The sequence below is a fragment of the Rhipicephalus microplus genome, chromosome 7, assembly GCF_043290135.1.
Source record: "Rhipicephalus microplus isolate Deutch F79 chromosome 7, USDA_Rmic, whole genome shotgun sequence".
Lineage (NCBI taxonomy): Eukaryota > Metazoa > Arthropoda > Arachnida > Ixodida > Ixodidae > Rhipicephalus > Rhipicephalus microplus.
In genome coordinates this window covers 21,969,394-21,997,318 of record NC_134706.1, presented here as the reverse complement: position 1 = coordinate 21,997,318, position 27,925 = coordinate 21,969,394, and the positions used below count along the sequence as shown (strand labels likewise).

Below are 27,925 nucleotides of genomic sequence, written 5' to 3'. Positions count from 1 at the left end.
TACACAAACATTTGTTTGACAACATTCATCAGCCATACCAATAATTGGTTGCCTAAATATGCATTCCTTCTAATGCCCTCAACGAGGTTTCATCCAAACTTCGCATATACGACGACAAAATATGAAATATTATCCGACTATCGTTCAGCTCTTTCACATGCCTGCTATCGATAAGAATGAAAAGAAAAATATTTTATTTGCTTATTGAACGAAAGAAGACTAGATTGTTGATGTTTCCTAGATATATAATGAAAAGTTCTAAACTTCTTACTTCCATCTTGTGCATGAAATCTTCAAGCTCTCCTGACTCAAGTATTCTCTATAAAGCCTAATTTCCGTGACACTTGAACATGTAATTTACCTACATAGCCACTATGCAACAACAGCCGTTTCATTTATCTCTTTTTTCGCATTTTTCCTTGCTGAGGAACTGTACTAGTTTTTTTCACAAAACGTGTTCTGCCTCATCTACGTCAAGCAGAAACCAATTGCACGACCAACTCCAGCCAGCAGGCACTATCGGCTTGCAAGTGACACCTACATGACCCTGAACTGGTAAACAGCATTGCCAATTCTGATATCGACCGCTGATCCTAGCCCACCAGCTCACTGGAACATACGTATTTTCTCTTCATGTTGCATTGCTTTCTTGGATACCAGATAGGGAACTCGTTCCACGTACATTTTTGCACCTGTTTTTGCTGCCGACATGCAGATGTGCTTTGTTCGTTCCCCCATCCATATGATTTATCAGCAAGACCCAAAAACCCACTGTGTTAGGGTCATTGCGCAGCTATGCGAAAACACTCCTGGAGAAACAAGTGTTACACTTTTCCCAGCATTAGTTTTTCATGAAGTTCGTTCACATCTCCCAACAATATGGCACGATGTAAACGAGTAGGTAAAAAAAGGCATAGCTACGCTCATCTTTGATGTTCGTCAAAAACAGCCCATAATATATTCCCTAAAAACCTAACGCTTCTCTCATATCATCAAAAGTACTTTGTCTATAAGTCACGTTGAATGTGAGTGAGTGAGCGAATGAAACAACTTTAGTAGGTCCACAACAGACGCGAGTTAATTCAGCGTCACCTGGCTAGGCCCACTTGGGGACGGTCAGGTTTAGCCTGACCGGCCAAGCCGCGCGGACCCTTTGAATGGCAAGGGTCTCAGAGGTGAGGTCCTGGGCATTATTCAGCTTGTTCACTTCCTCTTGATGTAAAGGGGAACCGGCCAAGGCACAGCTTGCCAGGACATGCTCAAAGTGCCCATAACCACTACATAAGGGGCAATCCGGGCTTGATAACCATTCTGGGTATATTGTGTGCAGTTCCGTAGGGCTAGAGTACAATCTTGTTAGAAGCAGTCCGAGAGTAACAGTTTGGGTACTGCACAGCAAGAAGTGTAGCAGGGGCAGCACTCTTTCTGGGACATAATGGTGCTTGCATATCTCGTTGTGCGTGCAGAGAGGCTCCAATCGCCCGGGAAGTGACGTGTTACCCGGAACACGGTCAGTAAAACCTGGCGCAGCCGAGTGCTAATCTTATTTTTGCATTCTATACCAATTCGTACTTATAAATTGGATGTTTCAAACAGGCGAGCCACATACGGCACGTGGGCTTATTGCTTGTCGCCCGGTATGCACAAGACTGCCCTCGTCTCATACTTATTTAAATGTCCTTTATAGGTGAAGTCATGAGCAGTTGATTGATATGTGGGGTTTAACGTCCCAAAACCACGATATGATTATGAGAGATGCCGTAGTAGAGGGCACCGGAAATTTTGACCACCTGGGGTTTGTTAACGTGGGGTCATGAGCAGTCAACGTACATATGACAGTTGTCCACAACAGGCGGATCCACAACGGGTGGGGCCAACAAACGGGTTTCTTTTCGAACAATTTTTGCTCAAGAGCTGACTTCTACGTAGACCATGGTTGCCGAAGGCCTTTCTCCTCTTTGCGAGAAGTAGGCTTATAAGCTTTTGACAGCAATTGGTTTCAGGTTCGGCTGCTTGATTACAGTCCTTGTGGAACTCGGCATTTATATGTTACTCGAATCTCTACGCCTTATTCACTTTCAAGATGACCATACATTGGACACTCAAAGCACCTGTGACCAAATGACAACATTAGCTGGCATTTTGTCAAGGCCCCCTTTTTCTACCCAAAGTTCTTATTGCCCAGGTCCTTGAGGTACTGAAGTTTGTGCCGGTGGTCTAGTAGTAGAGCTGAGTTCGAGACACCTGCTTCAAAGGACCCCATTCATAATCAATTGTTGATAGATAAGCACCAAACATGCTAGGTGGAGGGAAAATTTTACGAGTCGAATGGTAGAGCCGCTAGGCATGAGCGCCATATAATTTTCTTCACTAATCAAAGCATGAATGACAAGCCAATGTCATTCAGTCAGATCAGTTGCTGCGCAGAATTACTTCCATCAGTAGAAAGTGAAAATGTTGCTTACCTCTGGGTGAAACGAGCAAAGCATTGCATTGTTGTATAAATGCACCAGTTTTCTGATCGCAGGTTATTGCGATTTTCAATTTACATTTTACTATATGCCGCACGCCAGCTTCGTACTAAATGAAACAATAGTGAGAAATGAAAATTGTAAACACTGAAAACGTCCAGTATAACGAATTTCGAAGTGGTACTTATTCAGAGAAGAAGTGATTAGGAAGACTCTGCGGCAGGCAACACTATATCAGCGTAGTCTTGAGAGATGGAGCAAAGCAAGCACAGCACTCACATGTGGTTGCTACCAAACCAACTCTTTTTTTTTTATAGTCATTGCCCAATGAGGGTGGCAAACCACACCAAGAAATGCTAAACTATCTCAACCACTTCTTGAATTTCACGCCTTCCTAGCAAATGTAAATCTGTGGTACGCGTAAAAACGTTTTCAGAAGTGTTTATGATTTTGTATAAGTTTTCTACCCTGGTTATGGATTACGCGACTAACAGCCAAGCCACTCCAAAACCGCATCTTGTAAGATATAGCGTTGGGCAGTGAGAAAGCGGTGCTTTGACTGATCAATCTTATGCGTTGTATGCATCTTCATACTGGGCCGACAGCTCTTCGACGTATCAATTTTGCGTACCCGTCTATTCAGCTGTTTCCACAAGATTTGCCCCGCCGCGGTGGTCTAGTGGCTAAGGTACTCGGCTGCTGACCCGCAGGGCGCGGGTTCAAATCCCGGCTGCGGCGGCTGTATTTCTGATGGAGGCGGAAATGTTGTAGGCCCGTGTGCTCAGATTTGGGTGCACGTTAAAGAACCCCAGGTGGTCTAAATTTCCGGAGCCCTCCACTACGGCGTCTCTCATAATCATATAGTGGTTTTTGGATGTTAAACCCCACATATAAATCCACAAGATTTATCCGATTTACAACGCTCCGAGCATCCATTTCACAAGGCATCTTCAAGATTCTTCTTATGGTTGACATAACATTGCCATGACGCATCCAGCTAATATTGACACCTTGGGGAATAAACTCCATGCTTGAGCATCTCGACAACAATATTTGACGTTTCACTAGTGCACACTATCCGTCATACCTCTGCTATAGCTGAGCAGGTGTACCAATTTTGTGTGTCGTCTTTACAGTTGTTCTCGTGGTTGAGCATACATGATATATGACACATTGTTATGTTATCACATGTTCTGTATACAAACTGCTATAGGCTCTGTTGTATGTTGAGCCGACAACACTAAGACGCATCAATTTTCTTGGTCATTGTGACCCTCACGTTGAGCAGTGCCTCTAAGTGCGGAGAAATGCTATACCATCGCGTTGAACACGTACGATTGCCAAGGACGTAAGGGGGAACGTCAACGCGCTTTTCTGGTCCGGCCGGGGTCAGTAGCTATCTTGCATTAAGGCAAAAACACCTGCCATTGAATAAAGATATTTTACAATTTCGGAAGAGCAGCCTCTCGTAATATTTCCGAAATAATGAAATGCAACTTGATTCAGCGGTGCAACCGAAACGTTAAGGCTGTCGCTTTATATTCTTCGGAAAGCCAAACCACCACGAATACACGTCAAGAAACCTGTATTCCATCTGTAATAAAGATTTAGTCTGTACAGCGCAGCACGTTGTAAGACGCTCTCCCCGCAAATATTCATACAAAGTGCCCATCTGTGCCGACGTGCACTTGGTCTTGCCATAGAAGGTGGGATTGTGATGTGAAATCTGTCCGCGATATATGTTATGGACAATTATTACATTGTGTGTGCGCGCACATTCCATATTCTAAATTCACACATACATTTTGTTCTGTCATACAAAAAAATATACTTGTTCCCGGTGCCTTAATGATGCACCAATACTTCCTGTGAAATCTTATTTCTACAAAAGACTCGCTTATGGCGCAATGACCATGGTTTAGCACATACAGCCTAATAAAATAACGTCAAACAATATACATCGAAATCAGTTTCGGCTGTAGTACCTGTGTGAAAACGCTCCGGGTACTTACAGAAGCTCTTTAACGGTTGCTTATATTAGTGATGTGTCCTGATGCTACTATCATGTGTGTATATCTCAATGGGGAAAATTTTGTGACATAGCCTTCAATCGCACAGTGTCCTAAACGTATACAGTTCTTTATCCACTCGAATACACGCGTGCGACTTCAAATTTACGAGAAAGCGACCTCATTGATAAAATTAAAATGCATTTGTGCATTCTTGTCAGTATGAATGGCGGCTTAGGCGCACATAGTGGAAGGCAGGCGCCCCGTCGACCACCCTCATCCCTAATAAACAAAATCGGGCGCAAATGCTGCCCACTGCTCAGTTGGATATAAACATCATTGTTAATGCGCAAGTGTATGGTTACTCACATTTTTCGGCGGTAATAGTAAAGCAATGACCCGTGCACGGTGTCGTCTTGCCACCATCAAACCAGAAAATCGAAGACAAGTGGCAGGTCTAAAGGATTTTGTAAGTACGTTGTCCCTTCCTTTTAGTTGTATATTTCGCAGAACTCGTTCACCATCAGATCCAACCAATGGTGTGAGGAGGATGACTGTGGTGAAGCCAACACTATCTAAAAAAGGTTAAGCGAAGCTTGCCTCCTCCCCTTATAATTGATAAACTTTCACACGCCCATGAACAGAAGTGACATTCAACAGCTATCAGCGCTACCATAGGAACACTTGCTAGTCAGGTGTTGATGATTCGGTGTAACTGATCTGTGCAAGGGATCATTGAAATAGTCACGTGAAAAAACCAACCAACGTCTCAACAACTCTGCTTCACTTGTTCTCATACATATTCCGAACAGCATGGTCCTGCTTTTATGTTTATATTTGTACAAGGTCAATTTCGGTAAGATACCTCATGCTTTCCTTGCAATACAGCAGTTCATGCTAAGGAAATGCTCACTGTTTTGGTATCGAAGCATTGACTATCAGTAAAGTTCTGGTGACTTGTTAAGTGTTGCATTTCTGAGGTATTCATTCGACATACCCTATAAATTGTTAGCTCTATCTCTTGAAGAACTCCCTCTGAAGATATAGTAATTTTTATCGTATCAACGTCATTTGCTAAGGTGGTTACTTGGCGTGAAGGCAAGCTCCGGATAAGTGCGTGAATTCTTGAAGAATTGATTGATATGTGGGGTTTACCGTCCCAAAACCACTATATGAATTCTTGAAGAATTGTGTGTCGTATTTAAGCAACATTTATAATGAAGCAAACAAAAATAAAACGACGTGTCATAAAACAGAGACGCTGGACACTTTACATATTGACGTCAGACAAGCGGCAGAAAAAAAAAAACTCCGCATATTCGTGAAGTGAGCAATGGTGAGTGGGTGAAGCCCTGAGGGTAATCTGGCAAGCTGTGAATCCTCCGTAAATTTCGCCCCACTCGATCATCATGCAAAGGAACACAGGAAGATGGAAGTGTGCTCCTAATATTTACATACTAATACAATATGTACACAATGTTTTATTATTTAGTTATAGGGTAGGCGATTATTTTGTGCAAAAGATCTACGGACCCAGGAAGCCGTTTCCACTAATTTTATTCTAGTCACTGTTCCGCTTACGACTCGCTAGCTCTCATTGCAGAATGTTAATGTCTCAACAGCGAGCCCGCATTGCAGGTGCTTTGCAAGCACTCCGCTCCGCCACCGCCTTGTATTTGTTGGTGTTCATAATCTCAGTGTTGCAGTACCGAAGTGCACTGAGTGGCAACCGGTGAAAGAGAAAGGAAGCGCGCGAACAACGAGTGCTATATACGGGCGCGGCCCTCTAGCGGTCTCTTGCCAAACTAGAGCACGCACTGAGAGTGGAGCGAGCGCCCCGCACCAGCTAGTGGGCGCCATTACAATCAAATGAGAGCACAGCTGCGCCTCTAGCAAGAGCGATGAGTACTATCGCGAAAAACAAGTACTTGCATGGCCACAAGGCGCGACGGGAGACAAGCCTCGACCCTAAGGAGCTTCACCGCTAAAAGAGGAGTATACGTACATTTCACTTTATTAATAGCGGTGACCCGTTAAGCTGTTTAGCACATGAAACAGAAGTGACACATAATTTTGAGTCATTTTTGTGACATATATACTTCTGCTTATTAAAAGATGAAGTAGCGTAGTCCCACACTTTAGAAGAATGTTAAATCAATAAACTTATAAATTTTTCAATATGCATTCTTGGCCAGTCCCCCAGAGTGGGTATGGGGCATAGAATAGAAGGAAAAACAACGTAAAACACAGTTTTGATACATAAACTTGCAAGACCTTCTCCTTTAAAAAATATGTGTAGCCCTAGCTGATCAATCAAAGGCTGTACCAGAAGGTATATCTTGACAGCACCTGCAAAATTTTTTCTACGGTATAGCCCCTGCAACTCTCTAACGCGTTCTCTGCCCGTGTTAAGCAAGTACTAAATACACTGAACCCTCAGCATCTATGCTTTCTCGGTGCAGCGAGCCGACGTGCTGAACTTCTCAGAACTTGCCAACAGTATTTCGTCCGTCCAGTACGCCCACAAAGCCATGAATAAGCAAGGACTCGTCATGTAGAGGTTGGGTACATGAACCTGTTATTTGTGTATTTTTTCGTTCGTATACACAAAAAACGCGAAGGCAAAAAGTAAATAGGGAGGGATCAGCTGACAACTGCCAATTATAGGGGCATAACGCCTGTCTACTCCTTCGAAAAGGGGGATACATGAAGGAGATGAAGGTAGGAAGGAAGAAAGAGGAAACAAAAGTTAAAGAAAAACATACAACAATAACACAGACGTAAACACAAATAGGTATCACATGGACAAAATGCCTGCAAACGCGAGGCCAAATCAGTTTTGTTCAAGAGAGTTAGCAGTGCTCAATGGGCTTCGTCAAGCCTGGTCACGCCTACTAGCACATCCCGCCGGGAACAGGCAATTGTCCAGGGTTGTGCACCTAAATTAAATAAGTGCATGTTACTTCGTGAGCAGTGCTCTCTGCATTATGAATATGGGACACCCTTTCATGAAGCGGCAGCGCGCTCAAAAGCTTTTGCCGCATAGTGGGTTAGCTTTACGTGGTAAGGCGTAAGCACGAACCTAATAGTGGGCTCAAACCAGAAGAAGTTTCTCGAGCCCTACGCGAGCTCTCGTGAGCACTCTGTCGCGCGACAGGCTCGAAAGCCACTGCTAGTCCAGACTGTTCATATTTGGCTGCACCCAGTCGCTGAAAAGCCCCGCCTCGTCAGCCACGATGCCCTTCCTCAACGACGATTCATTCCACAACATACTCTCGTTCGCGCTTTTCAGCATCTGCGCCGGCCTTGTAGCCGTGCTCGTGTGGCTGCTGCTGCGACGCCTGCGACGCCAGCCGGTGATGTGCGATCAAGAAACCATGACTGTCGAGCCGAGCGTGAAGCGGGGCAGCATCGTCGAGTCCGGCATGGGCGCTCGCCGCAAAGAAAGCGGGTCGCAGATACCCGGCCCGGACGGGACCACACAGCGTGACCGGAAGCACAGTGCCGGTGAAGGGCGGTGGCAGCAAGCCGCTTCAGGGGCACCGACCACGACCGTGAGTTAACTTTTAAGCTCAAATCCTCTATCTCTGCCGTGTAGACGTACAGACAGTGATGGCCCAGAAAACGCTGTCACAGTCACGGCCCCCTTTTGCTGGGTAGCTGCTTCACAGCAAAGCTTAAAGTATGAAAAAAATATTAGTGTAAAAATACGAACAAAGTATTACCAATCCTATTAGCAAATAAATAATAATCGGCAAATACAGAAGAGCACGAGAACGAAATGGTACACTATACAAATATTCCCAATATGGGAACACAGGTCAAGCAACAATAAACAAGAAAATAACAGCAAACAAACTTAGTCTGCACGTTAACGTATATATAGCACGCATTTTACTGTTTAGTGAGCTAAAGAGGTCAAACTATTTTGTATATGCGAATTTTAGAGCGAAGGAACAGTGAATTGCAGTTCTCTACCTGAATGTATTCGGGCTGTCCGCACTACTCAACCCTCTGCCTGCCTTGTCATACATGCTGCTCCTCCGGCGTGGAAATTTGGCCCGACATGCAGTTTGTTTAGACATACAGACGCTTCAGCTATTTGGCGATGTTTATTGAATAAAGACAGACAATGCGTGGGACAAGATGAACAGGACTGCAGGACAAGCAAATACAGAGCATACAGCTAGGAATACAGGCCATCACAAAGTATGGTATGGGTGTCGTTTACCAAATGTATTTTAGGTGAGGTGAACAGTATTTATAGAATAGACCATCCTCACTCTGAACGGTGGCCAGTGAATACACAAATTATCTCTGAAAAGTCAGCCTTGTGTAAATTTCTCCCGGCACAGACAGGATTGCGCTTGCACTCAACTCTTGTTCGCGGTGCTAAAGGGCATGCCGATAGTTATAGCGCAAGAAAAGAACGACCACCCAGACAAGAACGACACGATGGACACTGTTTTGTCGTCACTCTGTTCTCGCGCTATAACTATCGGCATGTCATACCAACTAGCCCAAGCTGCCACGCTTCTAAGCTAAAGGGCACGTGCGCCGTTGAAGTCATACCGCGCGAGAGCTATCTTGTAGGAGTTTTCCTGTATTTGAAGTCTGATGATAGCTGTGCGGCCAAACAGGTAGGCTACCTACATGCACACATTTGAGACTTTCGGTTGTGCTCGCGGTGAACAGGTTTTCACCCTTTCCATGCGTTTTCTCCAGAGAAAGTTCAGTTATTTTGCGTTACTCCTGTGCCCGTCTTCGTCACTTCTCGCATTTTAAGATAGTCTTTCTTGAGATACCTCAACGCGAGAATTTTGGTCTGTTCATTTGTGTGTCCGCCGACTTGTCTATTTGTCACCTGAAATGGTTTGTCTGTGCCTTTAATTCTAAAATGCCCCGCCGCGGTGGTCTAGTGGCTAAGGTACTCGGCTGCTGACCCGCAGGGCGGGGGTTCAAATCCCGGCTGCGGCGGCTGCATTTCCGATGCAGGCGGAAATGTTGTAGGCCCGTGTGCTCAGATTTCGGTGCACGTTAAAGAACCCCAGGTGGTCTAAATTTCCGGAGACCTCTACTACGGCGTCTCTCATAATCATATGGTGGTTTTGGGACGTTAAACCCCACATATCAATCAATTTAATTCTAAAATACAACCACATCTGCAGCGCCCAGTAATATTGCTCTGTTTCTGCGTTCATACTTGTCGTGGTATCAAATAAAAACCAAATGTTGCGCATATCTAAGTCACAACGTCAACACGTCAATATATCTTGGCATGTTTCTTTATACTGCAAAAGTCATGTATTAGTAATTCTAAGGAATGTAGCGTGTATTACGCTAAGCCGACAATGCAACGCTATGCACGAAAAGGGGGCTGTTTCCTGCGCTTTGCTAAGAGGATGCGGAGGTGGCGCCAACCCACTGCGTGCATCGAGGCGCAGCGCCTCCAGCTGCACCAACTCGCCCAACTCGCCCAGTCAGCAGTACTTGTCGATTCCGGAATCGCATTCACCGATTTTCTCCAACAAAACATTACATAAATGTTTTAATCACTCTCTTCAGGCGGAAGACTATCGTCATTTGACGACATTTGCAGTGAGCCATGCAGATATGGGTCCATTTTTTTTGCACTTGCTATAAACTTCACTTGTGTGTATATGCCCATGAACATATCCCAAGATGGCGTTAATGGTTTCAGTGGCAAATCTCCTTACGAATGAACGAACGAATGAACGAAAGAACGGAGATAGATAGATAGATAGATAGATAGATAGATAGATAGATAGATAGATAGATAGATAGATAGATAGATAGATAGATAGATAGATAGATAGATAGATAGATAGATAGATAGATAGATAGATAGATAGATAGATAGATAGATAGATAGATAGATAGATAGATAGATAGATAGATAGATAGATAGATAGATAGATAGATAGATAGATAGATAGATAGATAGATAGATAGATAGATAGATAGATAGATAGATAGATAGATAGATAGATAGATAGATAGATAGATAGATAGATAGATAGATAGATAGATAGATAGATAGATAGATAGATAGATAGATAGATGGATGGACGGACGGACGGACGGACGGACGGACGGACGGACGGACGGATGGATGGATGGATGGATGGATGGATGGATGGATGGATGGATGGATGGATGGATGGATGGATGGATGGATGGATGGATGGATGGATGGATGGATGGATGGATGGATGGATCATTCTCTCCGGAGCCCCACTCATCATTCACCTCATCGTACATGTGCGTCGATTTTTGTTTTCTCGAAGGCTGCAGCCGGAAGTGCCAAAACCTCGCCTTCGGGAGGGGCAGAACGAGTCGACGAAGCCAAAGCAGAACCCAGGAAACAGTCTATCACAGCTGCTACCTCCTCGCCTGGTGATTCCAGGTAACATAGCATTTAACAAGTTCAAAAACGATTTCAAAAACGGTCCCACTGGTAGTAATATTTTGGTGAAAGTGAAAACTTGCAGAAACGCTGCGGGCCACTTGCCCTATCAAGAATTGGTAGATGAATCCATCTGTATGTTCTACCATGCTTTGTTTTCTATTTCACAAAGTTCCTTGAAACATTTAATTGAAAAAGCTGTTTAACTGAAAAAGCATGACGTAAATTTCATGAACGTATTTGGCGTACATAGACATAGCTGGATTTCATCTATCTGGACTCGTAAAACTCCATAGCTTTGCAATAAAATGGTGACTAAGGGTAGCTCTTCTTCAACACTACTTACATGGTTTCTTTTGCATTCACTTATAGCAACTTGAAGACTGCGTATCTGCGTATATCTGCGTATCTTTATCTGCCCTTGTTATCTTCCCACACGAAAGCTTTCTGCATCTAACATTCTCTTCTCAGGCTTTGGCCTCATGACGCTCGAATGCAGGTGTAAGCAAAAACCAGGTGACTGATTTTCGCAACAACATGAGTGCTTAGAAATTTAAGAGGTGCAGTGCTGGCAGTAAACATGAATCTATGCGTGAGATTAAGAAACGTTTACTATCAATACTCACCATTTTCATCTTATAATAATTTTAACACGGAGGCTCCCTCTAGTATATATCCTCTGTATCTTGAAGTAGTCTATTGCGACAACTGGAGGTGTATTTTTGTGTTCTTGAAGCTGAACACGAATACGAAATAGTCTTAACGAGCACCACCAAACTTGTTTTTCTCATTCATAGAATTCCCTCATCTGAGCACCTAATGCCCACTACCATCATCAGGTGCAAAAACACCACGTGCGTGCAGAACGAATCTGACTTAAAGCCAACTCCGGCGATTTCTCACCATGTCAGGATAATGGTTCTTTTATGTTCCTTTGACACTCTTCTTACGTGCCCAATAACTGAAACGCTCAAAAAATTCAAAAAATAATTTTTAATTACCGAAAAACCACAATGCTGAAACCGAAAGTCAACCGATTGCGCTTCTACGTGTGACGTAAAGATTTGCCTGACACCGCCGGAACCTGCCTGATTGCACAAAATGCCCGCCAGATGGCACTATTTGTACATGCCATCTGCGGTGATCGGCTGAAACGCTCACGCTGTTATGGTGCATATATGGCAAATCGTGCGTGGCTCACAATGCAACACCATTTGGCACCTATCGCACGCCCACCAACACAAAAAAAAAGGAAATTACATGCTCAAGCAAGGGAGCGCTGGCCAAACGCACATAATCTATATTTTTATTTTTATTTTATTTATACAATACTGCAGGCCTAGGGCGGCCCAAGCAGGAGTGGTTTGTTTGTATATCAATGATGAAAACCAGATTTAAACAAAAAAAGAAATACAAATTGAGAGGAAGAAGAAATAAGCAATGAACAATCGAAGAAAACACTAGAGAACAGGAGAGTACTAATCAGTGCATATATCAGACATATGGCACATAAGAAGGAAAAAAAAAACGAAGCAAGGCAGCAATGATCATAACAATAGCGTAGCACAGATTTTACACAACTAGATATGGGAAACCAATCATAAGATAAAGGCACCGTTACAAATTTATTCTGCGAGCTGGTTAAACAACTGAAGAACATTATTTGATAAGAAGGTTTCAGATGGTAAGGCATTCCAATCACTTATGATGCGCGGGAAAAAGGAATGTTTGAATATGTTTGTGCGTGCAAAAATCGAGTTAAATTTAAAAGGGTGAAAGTTCCTGGTGGGTCTATGGGGCAAAAGGTTTAGATAAGGAGCGGGGTCGAGTGCAAGTTTACGGTTCCAAAGCTGATGAAGAAATTTTAGTCTTGTTATTTTACGGCGGCTCTGTAAGGTCATGATGTTGTTTGTTTGCATTAAAGAGGTAGGCGAGTCATGTCGGCGGTAACGATTATATATGAACCGTACAGCCAGCCTCTGAATTTGTTCAAGTTTGTTAATGTCTTTTTTAGTGAACGGGTCCCAAACGATACACGCGTATTCAAGACGAGGCCTGATTAGCGTGTTATATGCAAGAAGTTTAACATGGGAGGGGGATTTTTTTAGTTTGTGACGTAAGAGACCGAGCTTACGCCGAGTTGATGCACAGATTTTGTCGATATGCATTGACCAGGTTAGATTATTTGTAAATGATAAGCCGAGATATTTAAAGCTATTGGTTTGAGAAATTTCGACTCCCTTTACAGAGTAATTGAACATAAGAGGACATTTTTTATTAGTTATGCGCATGTACACCGTTTTAGTTTGGTTAAGCTTCATTCCCCAAGTGTCGCACCAATTGGATATTAAATTCAGGCTGTCGTTGAGGGTAATTTGGTCATTAGTTGATTCAACAGCTCTGTACAGAAGACAGTCGTCCGCAAATAAACGAATAGCAACGCTTTCGTGCACACAAGAGGTTATGTCGTTTATATATACCAGAAATAATAAAGGCCCCAGGACACTTCCCTGAGGCACTCCGGAGTTAACTGATCCAAGATCTGAAACGTGACCACCGACATCAACAAATTGTTTTCTATGTTCAAGGTATGAGGCAATCCACTTTATTAGAAGATGCGGGACATTAAGTGTATTAAGTTTATAGAGAAGACCTGAATGCGAAACCCTGTCGAATGCTTTGCTTATATCTAGGAATACTGCGTCAACTTGGCCGGACTTGTCGAGAACTGAAGAAAAGGTATGCACAATAGAAACGAGTTGAGTGGTAGTAGATAGGCCCTTACGGAAACCATGCTGGAAGGGTGTTAAAATATTGCGGGAATTTAAAAAGTCGACCAGGTAGTTGGAAATAATATGCTCCATGAGTTTGCTGCAGGAATTGAGAAGCGAAATAGGGCGATAGTTAGTAACGATGGCTCGATCGCCAGTTTTAAAAACAGGAACTGTACGTGCAATACGCCACTTGGCGGGGACAACACCTTCAGAAAAGGAAAGACGGAATATAACAACTAGAAATTTAGCTATGGATTCGGCATACCGATAGAGAAACATGTTTGGAATCTTATCAGGGCCTACAGAGGATTTCAATTTAGATTAAGTAACATTGCAACTATTCCTTCATAACTGATAAAGTCAGAGTTCAGTCCGGTTACATTACGTATCTCTCCAATATCATTAGAAGGCACTGAATCAGAATAAACGGATTGAAAGAAACATTTAAATTCATTCGCAATCAGCTGTTTATCGGTTATAGTTTGATTTCCTATTATTATGCTATTATCGTCGTCACGCCCTCTCGCATTTAGGTGACGCCAGAATTTTGAAGGATTAGTTTTAATAAAATTAGGCAAGGTGGTGGAATAGAAAAATTGCTTACTCGCACGAATTTTATCCACTAGTGTTTGGCGCAGGGTTCTGGATAACGAATTGTTTACCTTACGTTTTTTCAACCTTTTGATCTTGCGTACTAGGTGAATGATATCGCGATTGATCCACGGATTTGCGCGGATTGCGCGATTGATCCACGGATTGGCTACTTAATCATAACAGACAAGCAGACCATGGAGGGAGGAAAAAATTTTTCCTTCCTTCATTAGGCAGACGCTGCTGTGACACAGCAGTTCGTCACTTCTGCCTGGCAAAACTCAACGTCCCACACACACAATGTTGCCATTAATTCTGGCAAGCAAGGTGAGCGTATCCAGGCAAGCTATAAAACTCGTTTTGAAAGAATCTGCGAAACTCTCACGCCAGCGATTTGGCATGAATGGCGCAAACGTGCAAATGTACGTACGCGGTGAATTTCATTCAGATCCACTGACCTCGAAAAATCACCGGAGCTGGCCTTTAAAGTCGTACTGGTCAGCATAACGGCTGTTTCTTTAACAGTGTGTTTTAGCGGCGAAAGCTTACCTTACAGTTAGTGCATGCCAGCTTACCTTACCGTTAGTGCAGTGAAGTGGAGGCAGCAAGTTTGGTGGGCAGGTGATATAAAGAAGTTTGCGGGGATAACGTGAGCGCAGCAAGCACATTATCAGGTAAATTGGCGACTGACCAGACAGGCTTTTGCACTGCAGGCTCAGTCAGGGTGATAAAGCAAGGTAACGTCCTACAGCAATGGTCGCATGCATCTTCCTTAGTTTGCGAGACCTTCGTATTAGCCCATGTGATCTTCTTCATCATGTTATGGCGTGGGATGAACAGTTTGCGTGCCTGAAGTTTTAAAAAGCATCCTGCTGACCAAGACAGTAAGGCATTTCTGTACTTAATCATATACGGTAAGTCGGTGCTAGTGAAACGCTGCGCAAACCAGTCATGCTATGATAAGTTGGCCGAAAACGCCCTACATCGGCCTCCGCCAGTTCCGATGCTTACACCTATGTAGGACCTTACCTAGTAGAACACTAAATATCTCTGCCATAAATTATGGCCCATCAGTCATAGTGGTTGTAGTCCTTCACGTTTTGTGACACGGTGCACTAGACAAATGCCTTTATGCCTACACCACGGTGTTAGAATAGGTTCTATTCTGACACCGTGGCCTACACTGTTGAGTTGCTAGAGACGTCAGTCATTTGCGCACAGGCAGACCAGCGTTATCACGAACAAGTCCAAGAAGCGCCGCCACTCGGAGTCCAAAAAGCCACCGGGGGGCAGCAGTGCGGTGGACAAGGAAGACAGCAAGGGACGGCGGAGCAGCGCTCCCTCAAAGACCACCTCGAAAGCTGGCTCCAAAGCCGGCTCAAAGCCATCCTCGAGACGAGGCTCGATGCAGCATTCGCAAGCATCGGCCAGCAAGGCGCCCGAATTGGCTCCCCGCAAGAGCTCCTCATCGGAGGTGCCCGGTGTCTCTGCGTTGCTGATCCGGCGGCCGTCCACGAGCTCCAAGAGCTCTCAGCGATCGAGCCGCGCCACACGCTACGTGGGCGAAACACCCAAGGTATTAACTGATAGATGAGTCCTATCACGCCGTTGGTTGCTTTGTCTACTTCATTGTAATTGAGAAAATTACTAGCTTACAGATATGACTATAGGACTCCTGGAGTGACTGCATACACCAACGTGATTGTATGTTGTTACTAATATTGTTTTATTTATTATTTATTCAGTACCGTCCGCAACCTTTCGATCGCCTAGACAGGAGTTCTTACCGTGCAGTGGACGTGATATTTCTTACAAGTCATTATCCTGTCAGAGTGACCAAATTGCAATAAGATACAAAAAACACTGACCGGAATAATCAATGAGCAGTCCACAGTTACTGGTGTCAAAAAGCAAAGCCCACCAGTCATTTCACAACAACAGTACAAGGAACAATGAATAACAAGTAAATCACTTTCAAGCAATAAAGCACACCCTGCGATCCCAAACAGGCCACAATAGCCGACAAAGAAAAAAAAGTCGGACGTTGACATGTTCACCACTTCGATTGGTAACCTGTTCCACTCAACTATGGTCCTCGCAAAAAAAAACCTCATAGACATTTGTTTTACATTCAGGTACCAAGGTGGTCTTGTGTTTCTTAAAGGTTGGTCATGGCGAGGTAATCTGCATTTACGCCTGGAAGTTAGTTTATTCTGCGTTGGTTATCAAAAAACTCCAATGGCTTGACCTAGCACTAGTTCTCAGAAGCTACACAAAAATTTAAGAATCACGTGATTGAGAGCTGCACTTCCCGGCGTTGTGACTATGCCAGCTGCTCAAGAAAAAGTGCATGTTGTTTTTATGCATTTTTTTTTCAATTATAGTGAAATAATATACCTAACAGTTAAGTGGTCCAAACATTAGGTAAGCTTATATGTCGATGTCATATGCATCAAATATAGCTTTCCACTGAACCATAACAATCATGTTTGTACCAATTCATTCTTTTTAGATGCAATATATAAATATAGGGAAAGACAGAATGCGATGCTGAACATTAAAGAACAGCAGTTGGTTTAATTCCCGAACCCCTTCACTACATCGTGCTTCAGTTATATTGTGGTTTTCATAAGCGAAACCCGGACAATTATGTATCACTTGGTAGTAGCGTCTGAAGCTTATCAATCGAAAGACCCCCAATTTATTCATTGCACTCTTTACAGTTCAAACTACTGCCATCGGATTTACTGTGCTAAAATATTCTGGCACACTGAACTGAAGTTTAGGGCATAGCACCGGTGTCGTAAGGAGGCAATCGGCACTTCTCGGCTCAATGTGGCCTACTTCTTATCAACAGGTTGAGCCCACCTTGGATGTCTTCTCGCGCGAGCACTCGTCAATGGCGGAGTCGCCGCCCTGCAAATCTGTCGAGAGCCCAGCGCCAGCCGTTGCGGCCAAAGAGCCCTTGCGGTCACCAGAAACACCGCCGCTGTCATTCTCCAGGAGCGACATCTCAGAGAAGACTCGGTCGGAGCCCACGACACATGGTGGTCACTGATCACCGTCCATCCTATTCGAGTTTTTTTTTTTTTAGACAAGCATCTCTGTCCGCATTGTGTACGATTCGAAGGTGTCATTGTCTTTCTCCTTCTTTCATTACCGCTGCGCCGTTGAAAGTACCTTCAATGGCAGAAGGTGAGCAGCGTGGTATGGTACACTTGGCTTGAGTAGCGACTGCGAAGTTCAATCGCAAGGCCATGGTCGCGAGCGCTAGGGCTGGTGCTATGTCTCCGATCAGCAAACGTCTCGTATATTCGTCCTCTATTTTCACCGTTTCGCGTATAGAGGCGCGAGACGGACAGCCCGAAGATTGTGTCATTCTACGGAGCATTCCTATTGGTTTACACCAGCCTTTTGTAGTTAAACGATTCGGGCGGAAAAGTTTGCTGCTAAACTTATTTCATATAACATTTCTTACTATGGCATTTTGCTTCCCGCTCACATAGAAATCCATTTTTATTCCTACGAACTTGCACTAAATTGTTAACATACATTTGTTAACATACATAACATACATAATGTTAACATACATTAACCCTTACTCGGCTCCGCTTGCTAAAGTGCGAAGCATTTTTTTTTTTAGAGGAACAAAGGCAGTACCTGTCCAGCCGCTACGTCCTGGTGCTTTTGCGGTTGTCTCCTTAATATCATATAATAAAAAAACTGGCATAGCGCGATATAAATGAGCTATGATTACGATTAACAGGTTACGACGTGAATGAAGGGATCTATATATATCATTTCTCGTAAAACACGTTTCCCGCTACAATGTGCACACAACATCCTATGGAATGCGGGCAGGCGTCATAAGGGAGTAGTCTACATAAACTCAAGAACGGTGCTCCTTAATGCTTCAGCGTTTAGAAGCCCGTGTCACAGAATTCGCAAAGAATGAAAAAAAAAAAAACGCGGTATCAACAGTAACTGAACATCGGCAATCCGCGTAGCAGTCAAATATTCTACCACAGATAAATGCCGTTGCTTGTAACTTATTGGCAAAAGAACTGTGTACTATTAACATCATTACAGTAAAACTGACAGCTGGACAACTTGACCCAAATTCACGTTTAAACACTCGTTGTAATTCGCACAAAAGGCTAGGACGCGCCTAAAACACTTATTTGTACATTATTTCTCCATGTCCCCGTCTCCTATGTGAGCTGCAAAAATTTTAGCATAAATACATAAGAAACATCACGTCGGAAAATAATTGAGGTTGCAGTGCTGGCTATTTGCTATTATACCACAGTAATGAGCATTAGGTAGGCATTAATTTATAGGTTGCTCAAGCCCGTTGGAATATGCGGATGACCACATTTGCACAACGCAGCATAGCGTGAACTTCGCTTCGATAAAATTAACGTATGCGCTTTAACGTGAACGCTGACGCACGATAGCCTTTCAGCATACTCAGGATGCCTGGTAAGCAAGCCCACGTTATTACCACTACTACTCAACAACGCCAAGACTTTGATCTACTTTGAAGTGAGTGGTTGATGAGTGGTTGTCTCAAATAAGCATAAAAACCGTCTTGCTGCAAGGGAGAAGCAGCGACTGCAGTGAAAAAAAAATTTGAACGCCAAGACACGCGATAATCGCATGGCGCCACTCAGGCGCAAAAGATGCACCCCAAATTTAGGTACCATCAAGCTTCGCCTTTAAGAGTTGAACGCGATAGCGAAATCCGACCCCTAGTGCACTTTTCAACCGCTAAGTGCATACTTATTCTTATGTTTGGTTACATACACACACGCGCACGCGAACACGCACACAGTAAATTGGACCAGCGCGCGCTATTATCGCCGAATGGGTTCGTTTTTGTCGGGACGCCTTTCAATCAAAATGATCTAAAGGGGTCCTGAAACACTTTTTGAAGTAACAATGGGCCTATTGCCTCAAGAATTCAACCCCGCAATTTTTTTAATTCATCCAGTGCGACTGGAGTTACAAAGGTTTGTCGCATGCTGCAATAGCATCATCTTTTCTCTGGTCCTGACGAAAGTGGTGGAAGCTTAGCAGGGGTGGGTGGCAGGGCAAAGAAACTACCGCGCCTCATGAGCTTGAGCACTTTTTTTTTTCTTTAAATACGCGGCTTCTTCAGTGTGATCGTGCGTGCACGCATGGACAAGTAGCGGCCTCTTGCGGCTATCTCGGTAACTTGATTTTTTTTTTTTTTTTTGTCTCAAATGCTCCAGACCAACGGGGCCGACGCCGGCGGTGGGTTTTCTGCGACACGAGCTCTTTAACGCTATCGCACTAAATGAGGGCACAGCTCGGCACTTGCACTCCGCTGATCAAACACAAAGAAAGATGCTCGAAAAGCGCCCACAGGCATACAAAGAACTAACGGGCACTGACGACTGTCACAGTTGTTACGTCATTGTGTTTTATCACCGCACTTCGAGTCTCGACTCGGCCAGCGCTTCCTTGTCGAACACCGAGGCACGTAGAGCCATCCCTCTACGTAGTCTTCTGCACGGTGACGCTCAAAACGTTGCTTTCCCGACAATCCGCATCATAAATGTGGCCGCTTTTTAGAGCGCCTCACAAGAGCAGTTCAAACAAAATGGAAAGATGTCGCTTCAAAACTCGCCCGCCGCGCCATCTCGCGGGTAGTTGTTAACACGCCGAAACGGCATCGAAATTTCTGTGCTGCATGCAAAGTGGTGTATACACATTACTCGCCGTTAGTGTGCTAAAAAACTGAGTACGACGTGCTGCGAAAACTGAGGCCACAGGTTAGAAACCCAGTTTTGCTTTTTAGAAGTTTTTTTTTCTCTCTTTAAAAATATCTCTCTACTTTATTCATTGTATCCTAATGCGTGGGATACATCTGACTGCTTTCTGTATATCTAACCTTTTAAGAATTTGTGAACTCATCTCGAACTATTCGGAGACTATATAGCTGACAAGAGATGCCCCGCCGCGGTGGTCTAGTGGCTAAGGTACTCGGCTGATGACCCGCAGGTCGCGGGTTCAAATCCCGGCTGCGGCGGCTGCATTTCCGATGGAGGCGGAAATGTCGAGGCCCGTGTGCTCAGATTTGGGTGCACGTTAAAGAACCCCAGGTGGTCAAAATTTCCGGAGCCCTCCACTACGGCGTCTCTCATAATCATATGGTGGTTTTGGGACGTTAAACACCACAAATCAATCAATCATAGCTGATAAGAGATTTGTAGGCGAACATACGCACGTAATTCACAGCTTCCTATCAGCAATTCGACTGATAACGTTCAGTTTCCTGTTCGCGCTTTTTAGTTTATGTGTGGCTTAGTAGCATAAATACGCGAGATATTGATCCAACTATCACGTTCTGACCACCACTGCAGTATCGTAATAAAATCTGCTGTCAAAAAGCAACAAAGGATGACTACATGAGAAAATAGAAACGCTGAAATATTATAATATAATGCAAAAGGGGCGCGGCCACGTTCGCTGATCAAAACTGTAGGTCGATCCTACACTGTAAGCAAAAACTATCCGAGTTTGGGGTTTTTGCGGCTCATGACCTCTGAAAACTCTCTTGCGTTTAAAATTACTACCTCGTGTAGGAATAAAAGATGGTACATGACATAGTTTTAACACCACTTCTCAGGCTAGTAGTAAAAGGATGTCAAAATCCAGTTTTACCACGTAGGGAGTTTTCTATCACGTGATTTTTAACCTGCGATTCAGAGTTTATTACCACGTGACTGCAAGGTGCAGCTGCTTCGGTGGCTCTTGCCCCATACCCCCATCGTGACGCCCTCAGTAAATCCTAAAGGTACGCGAGGACCACAGATTTTTTTTTTTTTTTGGCATCGACATGCCTCAGGACTGACCTCGAGTCAACGCACTTTCACTGGAACTGGAGGCAGCATAAGCACAACAAGCGAGAACAGCAGAACGAAAAAGAAAAAAAAAAGACAGGGGGATCTCAAAAGAAGAAAAAAAAAGAAAGAAAACCTGCTGTGGAAAGTTGTCCTGCATATTTTCGCAAATTGTTAGGTTTTGCTCGGTGGTGCCTTGGAGACAGACGGTGCAAGAAGCTCGGTATCTGTGTGTCTGGTTGGGCTGATGAATCTCACGTGTTTCCTACATCGTCAAACGACACTCCGCTTCTGAGCGCCTCGGCACCTGCACGTCGCGGATATCTCGCTTCTGAGCCGAATCGCAAATATCTGCCAGTGGTAACAAAATCAATCTGGTGTCATCGTCCGTGCTTGCTTACTGGAGAAGCAATAAGCGAAATGCTTCACTCTGTCGTCGGCACCGAGCCACGGCCGTCAGTGACCAGTGGGAGTGTGTCGCCGGGGCAGGTGAAAGAAGCATCGCATATATTTTGTCCCACAGTAGGCGATGTCTGCGTGAGTAAAGTGCTGCCCGAATCGCCCACCTCATGCACCAACTGTTCTCAAACATGTAGCGCGAAGCCGATACGAGGCAGACGGAACCAGCAAGCGGCTCTCGGTGAGCACGAAGAAAACCCGGACGGTGGTCTTTCGTTGGAAGTATGCATACACCGCCCCATCCCCGTAAGATGGCGGTCACGTGTTCATTTGTGTCTGAAATGACGATGAAATTCGCACAGGATATGTGTTCTGTGATCGCCAGCTGTGTTTCATCGGATAGCCGTGCTCCTCGAAAAGGCCTAGTACGCCGTCGGTAAGAAGCTTGTGTGCAGGCGTGCACCTCTCCTCTACGCCCGTTGTGATGAATACGTGCTGCTACTGTGTTTGTGCACCGTCGCTCAATGAAAATCATTGAGCCGCCATGGTTTGTGCGTACTTATGTATATTTTATGGACTTGTGCATCAGCAGTGCTAACACGCGTGGGGCCATGAGCCCGGTGTGCCAAGTAATTATCGGATACTCAAAAAGGTGGATACTCAAAAAGGTGAGAATAAAAGGTCGTTGTGACATTTATTTCCCTGCAGCCCTTCTTAAGTTTACGCTTGCACCTTACACCGTTGTTGTTAATAAATGCAAAAAATGAGCTCTCCTACTGGTCCTACAGGGCCGGTCACAACGTCATGCCTATATATACCGGATTGTCAAAGTGTAGTTGAGCAACGCGTGCAGTCTGTTCTGCATTTGTTGTGTGTGCGTGTTTGTCTGTATGTAAATCTATGTGTCACGAATTCTGCTGTTTAATAAATTCAATAAATTCTGCTATTTCATAAATTACTCGACTCTGGGCGAATGCACCCGTCAATTTTTATTTTTTACCACCAGAAATAACTCCCAGAAACCACCTCAAAACCTTGTGAAGGCAGTAAAAATTTACTGTCTCTATACTCGCTCAAAACCTCACTGGGGTAAATAATTACTACTCTCCCTACGTTCAAAAACTCAGTTAGCACGAGAGTAAATATTTACCTCAATAGTAGGTGGTAAAAAAAACCCAGGAGAGGTAGTGCGCTAGAGGACAAATGGTTTACCCAGTTTTTCAGGTTATTTCAGGTCATTTTTGTTTAGTGTGTAGAATTTTGCATGGGCTTTCACTGTTGAAGAGAAATTGATGCAGCTTTGATTTCCGCAGGAATCCTCGTAAAGGATTGGTTGCAAAGCAACATACCTTTCATCCTGCGGAACGGGAGCGAAGCCTTTTCTCGGCTCCTGATGCGCAACTTAACAGAACGTTGCCGACCAGCGACGTGGGGGCTTTGCCTTGTGTAGCAGCGCCGTCAACTGTTGTCGATCACGTCCTTGCGAAGCATGACATACAGTACAGTAACTCCTAGTGATATAATGAAGGCGTTTTTTGTTTCCTGGTCATGCTTCCGTCAAGAAATTGTCGTGCGTAGCACAGTGGTCGACTCTCTTGTCTAGAACCACGAACCGTCATGCTCGGAACTGCACGAGTAGATGGTAAATACACGATGCACCTCCCTGTCGTTTTCGGTCCTTGTTTATCACACCGGATGCAGCAACCACTCGAGTCGTCGAAAGCTCTCTGAATGCTTTAACGGAGAAAAAAGGAAGCAAGGCGTTCTCGGTTTTATTTGACACTACGAACCGAAGATAAGTTTACCTTGTAAAAGATGTCGATCCAGGGGATGGCACACTTTTGACTTTCGTTTTTCGGCCCTCAACCTGTGTCACAAAAAGAGCGCTCAAAAAGGGCGCGCCGCCAAATTCTCGCGACAAACGCCGGAAGGATGCCTCGAGGTCAGCGATGAAAAAAGAAAAGAAGCATCCAAAGACTCCCCGGGCGCGCGTCCCTCTCCCCTCGGAAGCGTGGATTCGCCGACGAACCTCCTCTCATCGGCGCCCCAGCAAGCCCTGGAACATTCTCGATAGAATGGGGCGCGATGATGCAGGGTTGCGTCATCCGTCCCTGACGGCCCTCGTACCGTCTCGCCCTATCTCCAGCCTTCGCTGCGTATTGCGCCAACTAAATGATGAGAACTTTCTGGAATCTCGCGCTAAAAGTATTTAATCGAGCAGCCGAGATGGGAGATCAGGAGAAGAAGGAAGTTAGCGCCAGTGTGCGAGGGGTTATTTCGCCGTGTCTGTCGGTGAAGGTTTTGTCCTTAGTGACAAAGCAGGAGAAGAAGAAAGTATGCGCCAGAGTGCGTAGGGTGTTCCGCCTTGTGGGCGAAGCCTTTTGTCTTCCGTGACAAATGAGGAGAAGAAGAGGATTTCCACCTGATGGGTGAAGACTCGGGTTACAGGCAAGAGTGTGTATCTACCACTATCGAGCGAAGACGCATGGCAACAGCTGCGTGTGTGAAGCCGACGTGTTTCCGGCGAAGAAGTTTGGAGCCTGGAGAGCGGTCAATTGAATACGCGAGGTTTCCTGGAAGAGAAACATCGGAGGCAGCGGAGCGACAACAACACTGGACTTGGAGTGAGTGATTCTCGGAAGAGTATCATCCAGACTTTTGTTCCAAGAACTTTGGACTGAATAAGTTTTCTAACTCTTTAGTCTTTAAGTGTCTTCATTGTTCGATGCATGCGACTGCATTGTAGTGCGTATTGTTGTCTGTGTCCGTTGTTTCGAGTGTGGCTGATTGTACTGTGTAGTACATTGTTTGATTGGTGACATATTTTATTCAACTATTGTCGAGTGTGCATACTTCTGTATTGTTTTGATCTGCCATAATTGAGAATATAATTTTGTTTGTTTATCAACTCTTGGCTCTGACTTGTTCTTTGGTCCACAGCCGGCGTCCGCTGGCGCGCCAAATAGGACCACTTCTAAATTGTCCACGCTTTCGTGGTGCGGTTCGGGGGGTCGATATTTCGGCCCTTGGAATTAGCCCGGTGATCGCCTCCCAAATTAACGGGACCTGTGACAATTAATCTGGCGTCCGCGACAGGACCTTTTTTGTGCACAGTGAGTCCAAAGTAGTGAGAAAGAGCCTCGAGTTGTTGATACTGCTATCGGAACGATTTTGTGTGTTGCTCAGTGTTCTCGTTAACGAGTGCAGGAGAGTGTTCAAATAGACTGATTTAGGCAGATATTTTTTGCACGCGACAAGGTTTTATTTGTGAGACACAATGGATCTCGAAAAGTTAGTCGCTCTTGGTGAGAAGATGGGTCTTTCTGGCGCCGAACTATGGAAGTGGGTCACCCAGAAGAAAAAAGAGGAAAAAGAGAGGGCCAAAGAAGAAAAGGCAGCTTAGCTGGAAAAAGAAAGGTTGGCGGTCGAAAGAGCCAAAGCGGAAAAAGAAGCTGAGTTGGAGAGAGAGAGAGGTTGGCAGCTGAAATAGCCAAGGAAGAAAAGGCAGCTGAGTTGGAGAGAGAGAGGTTGGCAGCTGAGAGGGCCAAGGAAGAAAAAGCAGCTGAGTTGGAGAGAGAAAGGCTGGCCACTGAGATGGCGAAAGAAGAAAGAGAGGCAAAGGAGCGACAGCTGAAAGAAGAAAGAGGGCAGGAATTGAAGTTGGAGCTGGAGAGAGAAAAGTTGGCAGCCGAAAGGGCGAGAGAAGAAAGAGAAGCGGAGATGGCTGAAAGGAAAGGGCAGTGGCAGCACGAAATGAAACTCGATCGGCTCCGTTTGCAACAGCGAAGTGAAACTCCGGTCCAAGCTAGAGCTGAAAGCAGCGAACGGGAGGAACGTGGCTTTGAACCCAAGCAAGCTTCTCGTAGCGTTTGATGAAAGGAAGGACGACCTTGACGCGTACCTTCACAGATTTGAGACAATTGCGAGGAGCTAGAATTGGCCGGAACATCAATGGGCAACTGCTTTGAGAACTTGCTTGAGTGGTGAAGCACTCAGTGTGTACCGTAGGCTGACGCCGACCGATGCAGCCAACTATGCAATGGTGAAAACTGCTTTACTGAAGCGATTTAGATTTACTGTGGAAGGATTCCGGGACAGATTTCGGACAAGAAAACCAGCTGATGGTGAGACGGCTACGCAGTACGCCGCCCGACTTAACCATTATTTCGACAGATGGATTGAACTTTCAGGGACAGCGCAGGAGTATGATGAGCTTAGAGAGCTCCTTATTAGAGAGCAATTTCTCACCAGTTGCCACCCAAGTCTGTCGCTGTACTTGAAAGAGAGGAAGGCTGAGTCACTTGATGGCATGCTTGAATTAAGTGATCAATTCTTGGAAGCGCGAGGTGGAACTAATTTGACCAAGGTCAAGAAGGAGTGTCCCGAAGATTCTAAAAATTCGGCACCCGAACAAAAGAAGCGTGCACCGGAGAGTATGCCGCGATGTTTTCTGTGTAACCGAGTGGGCCATCGCGCTAGCAACTGTCGAACTAACTTTACGAGCCCTACGGTCATAAAATGTTTCAAGTGTGGTCAGACTGAGCACAAAGCAGGCGCATGTCGTAACGGAGTGAGTCAAACTCACCAGTTATCCTGTGTGCTAGCAGCACCGAAATCCAATGATAATGCCGTCACCGACGGATTCGTAGAGTTGAAAACTGGGGAGAATCTTCCTATTGTGGGTGCTGTAATGACAAAATAGCCGACCGGTGTTACGAAGGGAATGCCAACGTCGCCTGGAAAAGTTGCGGGCAAGAAGATTACGGTGTTAAGAGACACCGGCAGCTCCACCGTTATCGTGCGGAGAAATTTGGTACGAGAAAGTGAGTTAACAGGCAAAACGAATCCAGTTTGTCTAATTGATAGTACGGTTCGGATGCTTCCCGAAGCAGAAATTGAGGTCGAAACCGCGTACTTCAGCGGGAAGGTTACTCCTCTATGCATGACGACCCCCCTATACGACCTCTTTATCGGAAACATCGACGGGACGCGAGGGCAGAATGATCCAGAACGATCGGGAGAAGACCCTAAGATAGAGCCCTCACCCACCCAGCGACCGCGAGATACAGTGGCGGAGCATCCCGTGATGGATCTCACTCGAGCCCAAGGTGAAGCCGCGGTGCAAGAGACAGTGAATGAGAACATGATCGTGTTGAATGAGTTCACGTGCTGGGCAGCTGGACTTACGTCGGCACGATCTCAACCGACCGACAGTGTAAAGGTGACGGAGTCGGCCAGCCAGGCCCAATGTCGTGACATGAACAAGCGGGTGACAGGATCGGTTGAACGTTATCACCCGTTAACGGTGTCGAAAGGGACAACGATGGCTGAGACGCCGCCTCAGATACCGTCGTTGGAAAGGGCTCATCGGAACAGAAACAAGAACAATAAGAAGAGATCGAGAGAGCACCGCAAGAAAGGGTGCAAGCGCAGCTTGAAGTACTTAGGATAGGTGTTGAGGTCGAATCGGAATGTGTATGACAGTGCTGAGTGCAATATGTTAAGGTAATGTGGTTATTATCCTGTATCACAACTGCATGTCGAGCGAGTCAAAATGTTTGTTACGGTGATGTGATGTATAGTATTGTACCATTGTTGTAATGAGAGAATTTTGTACGATTGTATTGTTTGGAATATGTGATGGAGTGTTGAACTCATGTACCTGTGGTTATATTTCATGTGTTGTGCAATTGAATTGCAATGTACATTTGTATTGAGTGATCTATTGTGAATGTGACGAGCCATGAGCAACGGACTATGTTACAGTCTTTAAGTGTGCGGTGACTGTTCGCGCTCGTTTGTGTGGTTTTGAATATTATGAGATAATATTCTTAAAGTGGGGGCCAGTGTCACAAAACGAGTGCTCAAAAAGGGCACGCCGCCAAATTCTCGCGATGAAACGCCGGAAGGATGCCTCGAGGTCAACAATAAAAATGAAAACAAGCATCCAAAGACTCCCCGGGTGCGCGTCCCTCTCCCCTCGGAAGCGTGGGTTCGCCGATGAACATCCTCTAATCGGCGCCCGAGCAAGCCCTGGAACATTCTCGATGAAAAGGGGCGTGGTGATGCAGCGTTGCGTCATCCATCGCGGACGGCCCTCGTACCGTCTCGCCCTTTCCCCATCCTTCGCTGCGTATCGCGCCGATGAAATGATGAAAACTTTCTGGAATCTCGCGCGGAAGGTATTTAATCGAGCAGCCAAGATGGGAGATCAGGAGAAGAAAGTTAGCGCCAGTGTGTGTGGGGTTATTCCGCCACGTCTGCCGGTGAAGGTTTTGTCCTTAGTGACAAAGCAGGAGAAAAAGAAAGTATGCACCAGAGTGCGTAGGGTGTTCCGCCTTGTGGGCGAAGCCTTTTGTCTTCCGTGACAAAGGAGGAGAAGAGT

At 45.1% G+C, this 27,925-nt stretch overlaps 1 protein-coding gene across 1 annotated transcript; it reads left to right on the top strand.

Annotated features, from left to right (window-relative positions):
* Window positions 1–7,644: 7,644 nt before the first annotated feature.
* Window positions 7,645–15,868, top strand: LOC142766846 (uncharacterized). The gene is made up of 3 exons (XM_075868071.1): window positions 7,645–8,034; window positions 10,789–10,907; window positions 15,494–15,868. The coding sequence occupies exons 1-3, from the start codon at window positions 7,717–7,719 to the stop codon at window positions 15,864–15,866; spliced, it is 810 nt and encodes a 269-aa protein (XP_075724186.1). The 5' UTR covers window positions 7,645–7,716; the 3' UTR covers window positions 15,867–15,868.
* The last annotated feature ends 12,057 nt before the right edge of the window (window positions 15,869–27,925 follow it).